At 38.9% G+C, this 15785-nt stretch overlaps 1 protein-coding gene across 1 annotated transcript; it reads right to left on the bottom strand.

Moving 5' to 3' along the window:
• Positions 1-5736: 5736 nt before the first annotated feature.
• Positions 5737-15608, bottom strand: GCK72_016009 (uncharacterized protein; the record flags this gene model as incomplete). The annotated part of the gene is made up of 4 exons (XM_003094982.2): positions 5737-6826; positions 9817-10752; positions 12052-12738; positions 15523-15608. 4 exons carry the CDS (start codon positions 15606-15608, stop codon positions 5737-5739), a joined length of 2799 nt encoding a protein of 932 aa, XP_003095030.2.
• Positions 15609-15785: the final 177 nt, after the last annotated feature.

The following is a 15785-nucleotide window of genomic DNA, read 5'->3' as shown; positions in this document are numbered from 1 at the left end:
AGGTGCGGATCTTTCGACCAATGAAGTTCTCAGCCGGTGTTGAGCCATTCAGACTGGCTGTGCAAGGAGTAGAGCGATAACTCTGAAGGAACAAATACAAGGCGGTATCTGTAGTTCCCTCCCCTTTTAACTTGCCTAAGGCCCTTTTCAGGGTATCCACAAATCGTTCCGCTTGACCATTCGATTGAGGGTGGAATGGTGGAGATCGAGTGTGACGGATTCCTCGTTGCTTGCAGAATTCGTCAAACTGTGTGGATGTAAATTGAGTTCCGTTGTCAGAAACCAAAGTTTCTGGATCTCCAAATTGTGCAAAGAGTTTGCGCAGAATGTTGATAGTAGCTGTGGAAGTGATTGATGTGGTTGGAATCACCTCCGGCCATTTGGAATAGGCGTCTACTATAACCAGAAAATATGTGCCATCAATGGGACCAGCGTAGTCTATGTGTACGCGTTGCCATGGAGCAGTCGAGATCGGCCAGGAGCAGAGCGTGTTCTTGACAGGATCCTTTGCCACTGCGGCACATTGATCACAACTTCTTACAATCTTCTCGATATCCTTGTCAATGGATGGCCAGTATACGAGAGTGCGAGCCAACTGTTTCATCCTTACGATTCCTGGGTGAGCCCGATGGAGCATCTTGAGCACACTTGTTCGGAGCGAAGTGGGGATGACAACCCGATCGTTGAACATGAGACAGTCCGAGACGATCGATAGTTGGTCACGTCGATTGTGAAAAAGAGAAATTTGTGAATTTTTTTCAATGATTTTTGGCCACGAACCTGAGATCGTGTATTGGAACACGTCGGCTAAAAGTTTGTCCTTTCTGGAGTAGGAACGCACCATATCTGCTGTTACTGGTAGTTGTTCACACGTGCTGACCAAATTTGTCACGACTTCCGATTCGATTTGAGCAATGACACGATCCTCACATTCCTTTTGCTGAATTTGCTCGGAAATTAGCCTTGAGAGAGCGTCGGCTTGTCCAAAATCGTGAGTGTTGATGTACTCAATATTGAAGTCGTAGTTGAGCAAGATGATGGCCCAACGTTGGAGACGATTTGCGCTGTAGACAGGTATACCTTTCTTTTCACCGAAGATGGAAAGAAGAGGTTTGTGATCAGTTCGCAGTGTGAAGTGTCGACCATGAATGAATCGATGGAACTTGGTGACGGCAGTGATGAGGCCAAAAGCCTCCTTCTCAATCTGGCTGTAGTTTCGCTGTGGAGCAGTGAGAGCCTTGCTGATGTGGTAGATGGCCTTCTCGGAACCATCCGGAAATCGATGTGATATGACAGCACCGATTCCGTATTGAGAAGCGTCCGCTGCGACGATGATTGGCAGTTTCGGATCGTAGTGTGTGAGCAACAGATCCGAGTGGAGAATCTGCTTGATGTGGTCAAAAGCATTTTGACATTCAGATGTCCATTTGAACTCGACATCCTTTTTGGTGAGAGCATCCAGTGGCGGACGAAGTTTGAAGAGTTCCTTGACGAATGAGCCATAAAACTGAATGAGTCCTAGGAAAGATCGGACTTGACTTTCATTTTGTGGTACTGGCATGTGTCGAATTGCAGAAACTTTTTCCGGATCCGGTCGGCGTCCATCTTTATCAATGATGAACCCAAGAAAAGTTATTTTCGGACTTAGAAAAGTGCATTTCTCTATTCTTACGCGTAATCCAAAGTCTTGAATTCGACTCATCACCGTTTTGAGTCGTTGATTGTGCTCTGCCACTGATGAGCCTGTGATTATGATGTCGTCGAGATAGGCCGCAACTCCATCTAACCCAGAAGTCATAGAATCCATAATTTGTTGGAAGGATCCTGGAGCTGACTTGACACCAAATGGGAGTCGATTGTAGCGATACAATCCACGATGTGTGTTGATGCAGAGCATCTGCTTGGCTTGCTCATCAATTTCTATCTGTAAATATGCTTCGGCCAGATCAATCTGCGAAAAGTATTTCCCACCGTTTAGAGTTGAAAAAATATCGTCTGCCGTTGGTAGTGGGTGCTGATGCTGCTGGATGGCATCATTCAATCCAGTATCGAAATCTGCACACATGCGAAGTGATCCATTCTTCTTTTTGACCAGAACAATCGGAGCTGCCCATTCCGAATGATCGACTGGTGAGATGACGCCTGCTTGCTGTAGACGTTCGAGTTCATCGGATACTGTAGTTAGTGCAGCGTATGGCACAGGTCGAGCTTTCCGAAACACTGGTTGTGCATCCGGCTTAGGTAGAAGAGATGCTTTGGTTTTGTACAAAGACCGAGTCCTGGCTGGAAAACGTGATCGAATTCCTTCTTCAAATCAATCTTCAGTTGCTCACGACTGCCGTCCAGGTAGTCGCATGCTGATCCGACATCAGAACGTACTGCATTGACTTGGTTGTTGTTGAGGAGTTGCCAGAGCTTTGTATCCTTAGCAATCCAATCGGTTCCCAAAAGAGTACCCGTCTCAGCTACATGTGCCTGTCCAGTTGCTGAATTTCCGTTGATGATGAAATTGCACTGGAATGATCCTTTGACTGCAATCGGTTGATGGTTAGCCGATTTGACCTTGATCGATGGTGCCTGAAGTTGAGGACGACCCAAACGATTCCAGTCCTTTACGCTGATCAACGTTACGTCGGCTCCGGTATCCAGTTGCATTTGAATCTTCTTTCCGTTGATGGGGATGATACGGTAGATTCGACTGGATCCAGAAGTTGACGCTGTGGAGATGACTACTGATCTGACCTTCTTGTTGACTTTAGAAGAGTCTCGCTGCTTGGATCTGCAAAATTTTGCAATATGCCCGTTCTTATTACAGTTAGAGCATGTGACCTTTTTACTACATTCCTTAGCCCAATGACTACCTCCACACTTGTAGCATGGTGAAGGTGGAGCTTTCTGTGACTTGTCCCTTTTGATTGCGTTGTGTATGGCGTTGATCTCGTTTGACACTGCTTCCACTTTTGACACACTTTTGGAGTCAGCTCGGACGTCAAGAAGGCGCTTGATGTCCTGCTCCAATTCGAGAAGTGTGCAATTTGGCTTTGCTTCCATCACTTGTAGTGCTTTGGTGCGGATGTCCGAGTATGAGTTATCTCGGAGCCCATTTATCCAGACCATGCAGCAGATCTGGTCATCCGACATCTTTTTGAACTCTGATGATGTGAAACGACGGAGCACGAGGCCTGTGTATTCTTCAATTGCTGAACCATTGTATTCCGTTCGGAGAAAATCTTGTCGTTTCCGGAAAATGGAGCTTGTCGACTTGAACGTCTCCTTGAGCTTTTGAATGAGATCGGTGAACCCGAGTGCATTTGGGAGTGTTGGGAGAATACGATTTGCAAAATGAGAATACTCTTTAGCGTTGAGTTTAGCTAGAACTAACCGTGCTTTGGCGTCATCTGTGAGCGATGATCCGTCCTTAGTGATGATGTCCTCGTAGCGACCGTACCATGAGTCAAACGTCTTGTCCTCCTCTGGTTCATATGCGAACATCGGAATCCGGGTTGAGAGTGATTCCACGAGTTGGATACTTGTGTTGGAGACTGATGAAGATCCTGTAGACGCACCAGTAGCTTGAGCCATCTTACTGAACGCTTCGAGCAGAGACGATATCTGCCTGGTGAGATCCGCCATTGCCATTGCCTGATCGCCAGTTGTTGTGTCCTTGGGATCCGGCATACTGTAGCCGGGTTGTAGTCCAAAGAACAATGGGATGAATAGATAGAGAGTTTATTCAAGGAAGATAAACTATAACAGAATAGAAGTCACTGATAAGTTGGGGAAGAAGGAAGAACTAGAATGAGGGATGTCAGTCCCTTATATAGGGAGTCTGACCAGACTACAAACAATGTAAAAGAGAGACGCGCATAGAGACCAAGGTGCGCGCTCTTACTGGGGGTAGATCATACCTAAATACTTATGCATGCGAGCCTAGGATGTAACAAACATTAATAAAATAAATCGAATGACAACATTTTTTGAAACAGTGACGTTAGAACTACATTCTAAAAACAATATATTACAGCAAAGTAAATTCAAAATCAACAAAAAATTGAAACAGAAAAAACACTGTTTCAAATTATACGAAAACCTGAAAAAAAAATTCATTCCGAGTGTACTCAATTGTATTTCTAACAGTGAAAATGTAATCCTTGTTCAAAAGATATTGTTTTGCTAACAGTTAATCTACACTAAAATTGCTTAAATTAACTTAAGCTCCCGTAAATCCACACATGAGCTCCCTTGCTACCGTAAATCTACACTAGCTTCCGTAAATCTATATCAATCTAATCTCGTAAACCGATCCCAAGTGGTGAATTCACATTTTCTCCTCGTAAATCTGCCCTTACACCTACAGTAACCCCCGTAAACTCACTTCTCCTTCAACAAGAACTCCATATTCTTGTGCACCGCATTCAGTTGCAAGTTGAACTCATAGTCCTCATTGTCCCAGTGACGCTCACCCTGTGCGGCACGCTTATCTAAGTCCTCTTGGCTCGCGAGCAAAGAAGCTGGTATAGGCATGGTTTCTGAAATTCTGTTTGAAATTTTTTCAAAAAATCTGAAAAAAAATCGAGAAACGGTATGGAAAAAGGGTGTAAAACCTTAAAATACACATAAAACAATCACTAAAACATTGTTTATTTCAACATCATGTAGATTTACGGTGGAGTGTGGATTTACGGAAAAAAAGCGATGTGTAGATTTACGACGTCATTTTTAGAAAAAAAAATCAAAAGAGACCTCAAAAAAAAAACCGAAAAATTAGGGGAAAAAAAACAACAGAATGAGACAAGAAATTGGGGCGAATTGGAATTATGGGAAGAAGTGAGAGAAAAGTGATAATAATAAAGGTAATTAAGATGAATAACAGCAAAATTAAGAAAAAATGCGGGTAAATAAATAATTTACGGTATGGGGGGTTACTGTAGGTGTAAAAATTGAAAAAAATTGAAAAAAAACAACATGGAAATGGTCTGGGTGGATTTACGGGGGTACTGTACTCTGAGTGAATGAAAAACAATAAAAAACAACTTGGGATCGGTTAACGGGGGTTAGAATGTAGATTTACTAAAAGCTAGGGAGCATTTACGGAGCCCAAGAAGCTCAAATATAGATTTATGGAGAAGCTGTGGATTTACGGGAAGCTAGTGTAGATTTACGGGACCAAGAAAGCGTAAGTAAAGATTTACGAGAGTCTCATGTGGATTTACACAAGTGAAATGTGAATTTACGGGACCTGGAGAGCTCAAATGTAGATTTACGTCGATTTACAAGACCCGGGAAGCTTGAGGGAAAATTTTCGGAAGTCTCATGTAGATTTACAGAGTCTTGTGTAGATTTACGGGAAGCTAGTGTAGATTTACAGAGAATCGTGTCGATTTACGGGGCCCAAGAAGCTCAAGTGTAGATTTACGGAAGTGGAATGTAAATTTACGAGGCCAAGAGAGCTAGTGTAGATTTACGGCGCCTGGGAAGGTCAGTTCTAGAGCTACGGAAAGAAATGTGGATTTACGGGGAGGGATATCGGGGAATTACGGGGGGTACTGTATTCTGAAGGAATTGAAACAAAGGGGGAGTCTCGTGTAGATTTACGAGAAGCTAGCGTAGATTTGCGGGCCCTTGGAACCTCAAGAGTAGAATTACGGAAACAAATGTGGATTTACGGAGCCTATGAAACTAGATTTACAGGGAGAAAGAGGAAAGTAGGGAATATGACGAATGATTACTGTAGATTCACATTCTTCCCGCGGAAATCTGCACCCTCACAATCCCATTCCTTGACAAGTATCCCGTCTCGACAATCGCCATCTGTCGATCCTTCTCCGCCGACTCCCTCTGCGCTCTCTCCAACTTTTTATTCATTTCCTCGACTTTTTGTTCCAACGCGGCGATTCTCTCCACATCAGCGAGCCCGTCCTCCGCTCCCGTGGCTGCTTTTTTGAATAGTGCCAGATTCTTTTGAAGCGCCAAGACCTGCTTCTCAGTCTCCCGTTGTTTCATCGCCAAATCCGCCGTTTCTTTATGAGACACCTTCAATTTTTGGGACTGGCTGGCGTTTTTTGCTTTGAGCTCAGCGATCCTCGCATCCTTATCAGCATCGCCACCACAGGTATGTCTATGTTGTGCTGCCATGGCATCCATCGCCTCTTTCTGGTCTCTCATTGCCTTTGCCATCTTTTCAGCCTCCGCCAGTTTCGATTCCATATCTTTGCTCCTTTGGAACTCTTTTTCCAGGGTCTCCGCTATCTTATCCCGTTTTAAAAGCTCCACTAGATTCATCAAATCCGCTTTGTTCTTCGGGAAACTCTCCGACCCGAATAGCTCCTTGAATTCCTTTGTCCCGCAGATCTCATCATTCTCCCACCAAGCAGTTCGAATCTTTAGACTCTGTTGGTAGAGCTCCTTGAGCTCCTGGAACTCTCTGCTCCATTCGTGAAGCTCCTCAAGGTCCCCAGGATCTGACTCCACTGGCTTTGCTGCTTGCGCCAACATCTTCTTACGTCGTTCCTCCCAATCTTGTTGCTTTACGAGACAACTCTTTCGGTAATCGTTGATTTTCTCTACTTTCTCATGGAACTCCTCCTCGAACAACTGGTGAAGCTTCTTCTTTTCGGGGATTCCTGGAGCTTGATGGAGGGTTGTTGACTTGAACATTAGGAACTCCTTGGCATCTTTTATTTGGTCATTGCAGAGAACGTTGACGGCGTTGCAATAAATGTCGCAGAGGATACAGTAGTTTTCGGTTTTCAATTGGATACGCTCTTTGGCTTTGCGGAGTTCTCGGCGGAGCTCGGTGATCGTACGTTGTGGGGAGGAATCGGTGCTGAAAAATTGTACTTTTAATCAGGATGATACCCCCTATCAGAATTTAGACGCATTTTTTCAATAACTCATCAAAAACTAAACCAGTTTGATAATAATGAAGACTTTGTGAAACAGTAATGTGTATTAATTCTAGGATCGGCTGAAAAGCTAAAAATCAATTATTTGAGTTTAGAAAATAGCGAAAATCGGCTATAATCGGAAGAGATCAGGTGAGATCGGCTAAAATTGCAAAATACAGATTTTCTCTCTGAAAATCGATATTTTGAACTAAAAAAACTACAGCAAAAATATTTAGAAATTGATGTACTAATGGTTTGTATTCAATACTTTTATTAAAAATATTACTGAAACAGTGACAATTATTGAAAACTGAAACTCTAAAGTTTTTCCTTGAAAATTTTAGTTAGATCAAGAAACTATGCAAATACAATTAGCAGTAAGCGCTATAGAAGCGACGGCATTTAAAATTCATTGATGAAACAGTAGAAATTTTGTGAATTTTTGTGAAAAAGCTAAAACAGTTAAAACTGGTAAGGTCTAGTGAAAAAATACACAAAGTTTAGAAAGAAAACTAGTTGAAACAATAAAAATGTTACTGTTTCAGTGAGAAACTATGAAAATTGACTGAAACGTTATTTGGAGGCTTTTATTTTTGCTTCAACTATCAATAATTAGTATCAAAAACTAATGAAGTGTGGTTGAAACGGTGGAAAACATTTTTTTATTACTGTTTCCTGAAATATTTGAAATTTAAAGAGACAAAGATGAGACAGTAACTGTTTCGAACCAGAATCGAAAAAAATACAAAAATTCGCCTAAAACTTTTGAATACATTTTTACCAGAACTAATGAAATCTAGTTGAAACAGTAAACACATCTGTGAAAATTGTTGAAAATACCGTCCATTCTATGAAAAAAGTTCCGGATATACATATTTTACAGACCAGTAGAAAAATTAACGCGGTATTCTTTGAATCAGTGGAAAAAGGTTACAGAAAATATATTATTAAGACTAAAATAATTAAAACTGATACGGAAAGTCACGAACTTTCACCAAAAACGAATTCAAACAGTTTTAAAAAACTACTGTTTCAGTGAGAAACTATGAGAATAAATTTTAATTTAAATTTGGGATAAACAAAGATGAAACGTTCTCAACTATCAATAATTAGTATCTACAACTAATAATAGTGTGGTTGAAACAGTAAAAAAACTAAAATTTCTCTAAAATTTTGAGACAGTGAGTAAGGAATCAGCAACAGAAGTATTTCCTATAACAATCTTCCAGTCCACGGCCTCCTGCAAAGGCCCTCTCAAAGTACTGCGCGCAGTGCATTGAGAGGGCCTCCGCCGGAGGCCGTGCCAGTCATCAAATTCAGAATTTTTGTATCTGACACAGTAAGAAGTACCTCAGCACGACTTTTTCTTCTTTAGTGCCCAATATTTATTTAACGTTCAAAAATTAATTGCTAAAACTAATAAAACTAACAAAACCTAGTTGAAACAGTTTCACTAAAACTTTGGATCTCCAAATTTCACGAAAAAGAGTGCAGGAAAATAAAAATTTTACAAAACAGTAAAAATTAATACTGTACTCGGAAATAGTCACGAATTTTCAAACTGAAAACTAGTTCAAACAGTGAAAATGAAAATCTATTTAAACTGAGTTCGTTCAAGACTTTTATTTCTACAAAAATAAGATAAGCGGATCTTAACTATCAATATTTAGTATCTAAAACTAAGAATAGTGTGGTTGAAACATTAGTAAAAACTCAAATTTCTCAAAATTTTACTGAAATATTTGGAGTCTAAAGAGAAAAAGTTGAGGCAGTAAGCGTATGAAACCAAAATCGTGAAAAAAAACCAAAAATAATCACTGGTTCGCCAAAAACTCAAAACTTTCGAATATGTCTTTGCCAAAACTAATGAAACCTATTTGGAACAGTAAAAAAGATACAATTTGTGTGAAAAATTGATTGATGGGATTTCTAAATTTCACGAAAAGGAGTTTAGGAAACTACATATACAAAAAAACAGTAAAAATTAATACTGTCCCGAACTTTCACTTAAAACTAAATGAAACAGTGAAAAATGTTACTGTTTCAGTGAAAATTTATTAAAACTGAGTGAAACATTATTTCGAGACTTATCAGTTAACGTAAAAAGAAACATAAAGCCTTCTAACTATCAATTATCAGTATCAAAAACTAATCAATTGTAGTTGAAACAGTTATAAAAAAACTCAATGTTCTCAAATTTTTCACTGTTTCAATACAATACTTGACGTCTGAAGAATTTGCGACTGCACTAAACCTAAATCGAAAAATCCTGTTAATTTGTGGAAATTTTTGAAACATTACTGTTTCACAAGGAACAAACTAACAATTTGAAAATTCAGAAACCGATTTTTCTCTTCTTTAATGAGACGTGGTTTAATGACAGCAGGTCGATCGCTTCTTACAACTGCGCTCCATCGAAATCCCCTGGAGAAGTGTCTCTTTTTCTCTAAGTCTCTCAATTTCGCACACTATTTTGTTCGGGTTCAGTGGAGCGCAGTTGTAAGAAATGTACCGTGCTATTAAACTTTCTTTTATGTTTCAAACGTATTTTGATCTGTTTTTCATCATTTTCACGTTTTTTTCTGACTAGGCTTGCCTTTCCAGCGGTTTCTGGCCGTATTAAGCAACTCAGATTTGACTGATACTGAATTGAAAACTTCTCAAGCCAAATCTGACGATTTTTGATGGTATTAAGCCCAATTTTTTAAAATTTCAAACTTAAAATCAAGTTACTATGTATTAAAATCAATTTTTAAGCTTTTAAACTATTCTAACCGACGAGTGAGCCGGTTTTGAAAAAAAATTGATGATTTTTACTGTTTCACATATTTGACTAGACTAACTGTGCTAAAATTCAACTTCGTTGCCAACATTAATCATATACCGTTCCAGTCATCAGAATCCAAATATTCTCTGAAAAACAACTCACCTTGGCTCTTTTTCGTTGATCAGTGCCTCCAAATCATGCACTTTCTGACACCACCCCTCCAAATCCATGTCCGGTTTCTCCTCCTCCAACTTCTCAATCTTCTTCAACCACTCCTCATCCTTTTCCGTCCACGGCGGCAATTTTTTCTCCTTCTCCACCAAATCCATCAACTCCGTCAACTCCTCCGTCCGATCGCCCACAATCTTCTCGAGTTTCAGCACTTTCTCGTTCAAACTGGCAACCTCTTTCTCATATTTTTTTTCAAGTTGCAGAATCTGCATCTGCCTTCCGTCATGTACATTCTCCATGATAATCATTCGTTTTTGTGCGGCGTCCACTCGTTTTTTGGTCTGATCAATTTCCCGGTCCATACCAGTCATATCGATTTTCAGCTTTCTGTTTTCCTCCTCCGCCGCGTGTTTCGCTATGGCTAGCACCTCGTTTCTCCCACGTACCAATTCAATATCCCGCAACATTTTCAGATATTCCCCACGGCATTCTTCAAGAGACATACTCTCAATCTTATCTTTTTCAGAAGCTATGAGAATCTCATCGAATTGATTCAACTGCCCGGCTGTCGGAAGTGTACAATTCGTTTTTGTATTCACAAACTCCTTATACTTATCATAGCAATCGCTCATCACCTCAAACTTCGATCTGATCATTTTCAGCAATGCGAGATTGGACTGAGAGTGTGTGTACTCCGCGTCAATTGGCTCCTGTAACTCCCGTTTCTCGGCCAACGGAAGTTTATCGATCCATTTCATTCGGAGCGCCTTCACTGTCTCCGCGTAGTAATTGATCTCGTCGATTTTGCAATATTGGCCGGCGTCGAAGATTTGTTTCATTTCTGAGAAGAGACGGTCCTGGTACTCGAATGCGGCGTGCGCGTGGTAGATCACATCTTTTAGGAAGGAATACCCAAGTTGGCGGTCTCTGAAAATATAAAATACTGTTTCATCAGTTTTCATTAACATTTTAAATATATAGAAAATTAGTTCATTTCGTTAATTTAAAAAGTGTCCTTTTTCTCTTATTGTGAGTCTCTTGATTTTGCACACTATTTTTTTCGGTTTCGGTAGAGCGCGGTTGTAAGGCACGTGTAGCGCTGCTATAATGAGCTACAGTAACCCAATTATTTAAATTTTCAATTAAAAAAATACTCCAAATTTATACTATTTATACTGTTTCAGGCATTTGTAATCAGATTTTTCAATTTTGTTGTGACTGATCCCACGCTCATTTTACACGGAAATTGAAAACGCAAAATGTTCTCTCTAGTCACAGATACAGTAAGATTACAGTAGCCAAAAAAAGATTTTTTTTTAATTTTCATAATGTTTCAGACAAAAAACTTTCCTGTTAGCTATCTAATAGTTCATTGGGGCTAATTTTGACACAACTACAGTAATCGCGTTTGTTGCAGCACCCCTGATACAGTAAGACTTTTACTGTTTCAACATTTTTTGAATAGCGGTGTTAGAGTTAAATACATTAATTTTGGTACAGAAATTTCAACTGAAAAAAAAGTGCAGGTTAAATATTTTACAGTAATACTACAGTACTTCTCCAGCTATCGTAAGATGAATCTCAAATACAATAAGACTACGTTACTACAGTATCTTAAGTATTTAATAAAGCGTCACTACAGTACCGATGGTACAGTAAGACCGATAAAGTTTTACTGTTTCAAATTCATTTGTTATTGATATCGTCAGTTATGTAATTAGTCATCGCTGCTTTTTTTTGAACTTAACACGGCTACAGTAAGATTTCGTCAGACTCAAAGACAGTAACCTAGATACAGTAAGACATTTACTGTTTCAAAATATGTTCGAACTAATAGTAACTGCGATTTGTCAATGTATTCGATCGCAACATTTGCAAAAAAAAAAACCACATTTCCCTCAAGTATGGTACACTGACAAAGTACACTGACAAAGTACACTGACAAAGTACACTGACAAAGTACACTGACAAAGTACACTGACACAACTTAGAAAGCGCTTTCACTACAGTACCCTAGATACAGTAAGACTTTTATTGTTTAAAAATGTGTTCGAATTAACAGTAACTGCGATTTGTCAACGTATTTGATCCCAGCTTTTGCAAAAAAAAAACCACATTTCCCTCAACTCTGGTACACTGACAGAGTACACTGACAAAGTACACTGACAAAGTACACTGACAAATTTTATAAATTATAGCGCTTTCACTACAGTACCCATCACTCACCTCGTCTCATTTCTCGTCCCATTGATCGCATTCCTCCTAAACGTGCTAACTTCAGTCTGCAGATCCGCAATAATCTCATCCTTCTTGCTCAACTCGACTTTATCCAGCAAATGTGCCTTCTCCATCGCCTGATTGTTACTCAACAGCGTGTCATAATCGATTTTAAGCGTCGCCAGACAATCCTTCGTCGTCACTTCATCTTTCTCCTTTTGTAGACGAAGGGCCACCAGGTAATCCGGCATTTTCGGCGGCTCTAGGATCTCCGGCTCAGCGGACCACGGGGTGCCATCCGAGTAGCAAGGCTCCATAGTCTCCCCGGCAAATGTGATGGGCGCTGAGATGGCTTGGATAAGATTTCCGGTAGTGAATATCATAGCATCCCTCGCGTACTTCACCTTCTCGATACCCTCCTGCTTCGAGTCGATCGCCATCATCTCGGCGGTGTATTCCTTCTTGATCGAATTGGTTTTTTGCTTTTTCTCCCGTTCGGTCAACTTTTTGGTGGCTAGCAGTTCTATCTGGAGGTCATGGATACGTTTGACGTAGTAACGATGCATTGGAAGGGAGTCTTCTTCGTTTCTCATGTGAGCATTCGCGAAATCGTTGAAAACTGTGATTTGGTGTTTGGAGCCACCGATTGCGATGCACATGTGACGCAGGATGTCGTGGTAGATTGGGTCGACGTTTCTGGAAAAATGTTTTTTCAAAGGAAAACTTTACAAAACAAGTGTCAAATTCGTATTCAGCGTCAATAATTACCCCTATCTCAAATTTTTGAAATGTTGGGTTACTGTAGCGCCGATTGTGTGCAGACACCGAGTCATTACGACATTTTGCGTACTTTTTTGAAAATTGCGCCGCTAGAGCTAAAAATAAACGCAGAATTCAAATTTTGCATCAAAAATTAGCTAGGAATTCAGGTTTTTCCAAGAAATTAGTGTTTTGAATGAAATTTTGGGTTACTGTAGCGCCGGTTGTGTGGAGACACCGAGTCATTAGAACAATTTGCGTACTTTGGGGTCGCTAGAGTTTAAAATAAACGCAGAATTTGAATTTCGCATCAAAAATTAGCTGGGAATTCAGGTTTTCTCAAGAAATTAGTGTTTTGAATGAAATTTTGAGATTTACCACCAAAAACTGGCAAAAATTGACAAAAATTGATTCCAAATTCGAATTTAGTGTCAACAATCACTCCTAAATCTGGGTCTTTAACTCAAATTTTCAAAATTTAGGGTTACTGTAGCTCCGGTTGTGTGCAGACATTGCGTACTTTTTGAAAAATTGCGTTTGCGGGAGCAAAAATAGACTCTGAATTCAAATTTTGCATTAAAAATTAGCTAGGAATTCAGGTGTTTCCAAGAAATTAGTGTTTTGAAAAAGGTTTACTAATAGTAATAAGCAGAATTCCGCTACAACCAAAACATGTTTCAAGAACATTTTGTATTGATAACCGGTTTATATTTTCACTGAAACAGTGAAAAATACTTTTTTTTGAATTTCAAACAGTAGCTATTCTACGTCATTTCCAACAGAAACAATACTATTTCTGACTCTACTACAACTAAAAATTTTGAAACAGTAACAACAAAACTGTTTTGGCAATTTTTTTACTGAAACAGTGAATGACTCCGCTATAACTAAATTCACTGTTTCAAGTGGTTTTTGAAACATTTTAGGTTGTATCGATTGTGTTTAAATTGTGATTAAAACTTCACTGTTTCAAATTATTTTTAGTTTTTTTTAAAATTTCCCTATAACTGTGTTCAACTTGTTGTTGAACACAAAAACTTTGATAGAGGGAAAAACTGAAAGTTGATAAGAAATTTACTGTTTCAAATAATTTGGTAATTTGTTTTCTGTTGAAAATATTGATTTGAATTTTTCTCAGACCTCAAATAGTTAAAAACACTTTTTTAGAAAACTTAAATTTGTTACTGTTCCAAGTGTTATTTTCAATTATTTAAAGGGGGACACCGGTATTCCAAAAGTTGAAGTTTTTTTTTATATGAATCGGCTCAGAATTTTGTTAAAAGAGAAATCTCTTGGAGCCAGGTCCAAAAATTCGTTTGAAACGAGTTATGAGCCCTCAAAGTGTCAAAAAAGGGCCTCATGCCGTGAAGATTTGCCTTATTTTTAAAGTAAAATTCACTCGCCGCACGGTCTCCTTGGATGATTTTAGGGGCAGATTACGTCATCAAACGTGGAATGTCACGAAAAATGAAAAATTTCAGAAAATTCACACGTGAGGGCTTTTTTGAACGGGGAATGAAGTGGTCATCCATTTTCTAGAGAACCAACGCGTTTTTCTAAAATCGGCTCACTCAGTTTTGTTCGAAACCGTGTTCTGAACCCACCAGTAATTTTTTGTGTTTTTCTGTTGGGTAACTTTTGAGTTATACTTTGTTGAAAAATCAACTGAAAACACCCTACTTTTTCAATAACTTTGAAATATCTGACCTTATTTTGCATATACCAAAAATCCGTTCTCACAATTTCTTTCCTATGTTCATTGGCTACCATTTACATTCATTCATTACGTGCTTGCTTCTCAACTGGCCAAGTTATATCACTTTATGCTTTGACACTATTTTCTTGTCAGAACTGGAATAGCTGTTATAACTCGGTCAGTTGAGAAGCAAGCACGTAATGAATGAATGCAAATGGTAGCCAATGAACATAAGAAAAAAGTAGAGTGAATAGATTTTTGATATATGCAAAATGAGGTCAGATATTTCAAAGTTATTGAAAAAGTAGGGTGTTTTCAGTTGATTTTTCAACAAAGTATAACTCAAAAGTTACCCAACAGAAAAACACAAAAAATTACTGGTGGGTTCATAACACGGTTTCGAACAAAACTGAGTGAGCCGATTTTAGAAAAACGCGTTGGTTCTCTAGAAAATGGATGACCACTTCATTCCCCGTTCAAAAAAGCCCTCACGTGTGAATTTTCTGAAATTTTTCATTTTTCGTGACATTCCACGTTTGATGACGTAATCTGCCCCTAAAATCATCCAAGGAGACCGTGCGGCGAGTGAATTTTACTTTAAAAATAAGGCAAATCTTCACGGCATGAGGCCCTTTTTTGACACTTTGAGGTCTCATAACTCGTTTCAAACGAATTTTTAGACCTGGCTCCAAGAGATTTCTCTTTTTCCACAAAATTCTGAGTCGATCCATATCAAAAAATCTCAATTTTTGGAATATCGCAGTCCCCCTTTAAGATTTTTAATATTAGTACTTTACTAGTTTTGTTCAGTAAACATTTACTGTTTCAACTTATTTCGAAACTGTTCATCGAGTTTTTTTGCTACTTCTGTTTTGTACTTGGCAGAAATAAATTGTCTTCGTGAATCATAAGAACATATAATTTATGAAACATAGATAATGCTTTCAAAAAATCGAGTTAAGAATACTCAAATGTTTGAATTAAAAAAATAGTTGTTTTTGTTATTTTCAGCCAAAAACACTCACCTCTTACAGAACCCCACACAAAACTCATGATCCTCATCCTCTTCAGGCTGCGGCGCCACCTGCTCAACAAGCGGTTCTTCAGACATCTCCCACTGGATAACTACGTTGATAATTAATTAATTAAAATAATAATTATAAATTAGGATCAGTAGATATTCAAGAAGGTGGGAAAACCATTCAAGTAAAAAAGAACAAATTTGGGGTAAAACATGATAAATAATTTATTGAACCGGTAAAAAATGGGAAAATGAAATGGAATTATG

This window comes from Caenorhabditis remanei, chromosome IV (assembly GCF_010183535.1).
Source record: "Caenorhabditis remanei strain PX506 chromosome IV, whole genome shotgun sequence".
Taxonomy (NCBI): domain Eukaryota; kingdom Metazoa; phylum Nematoda; class Chromadorea; order Rhabditida; family Rhabditidae; genus Caenorhabditis; species Caenorhabditis remanei.
This window is presented reverse-complemented; position numbering and strand designations above follow the sequence as displayed.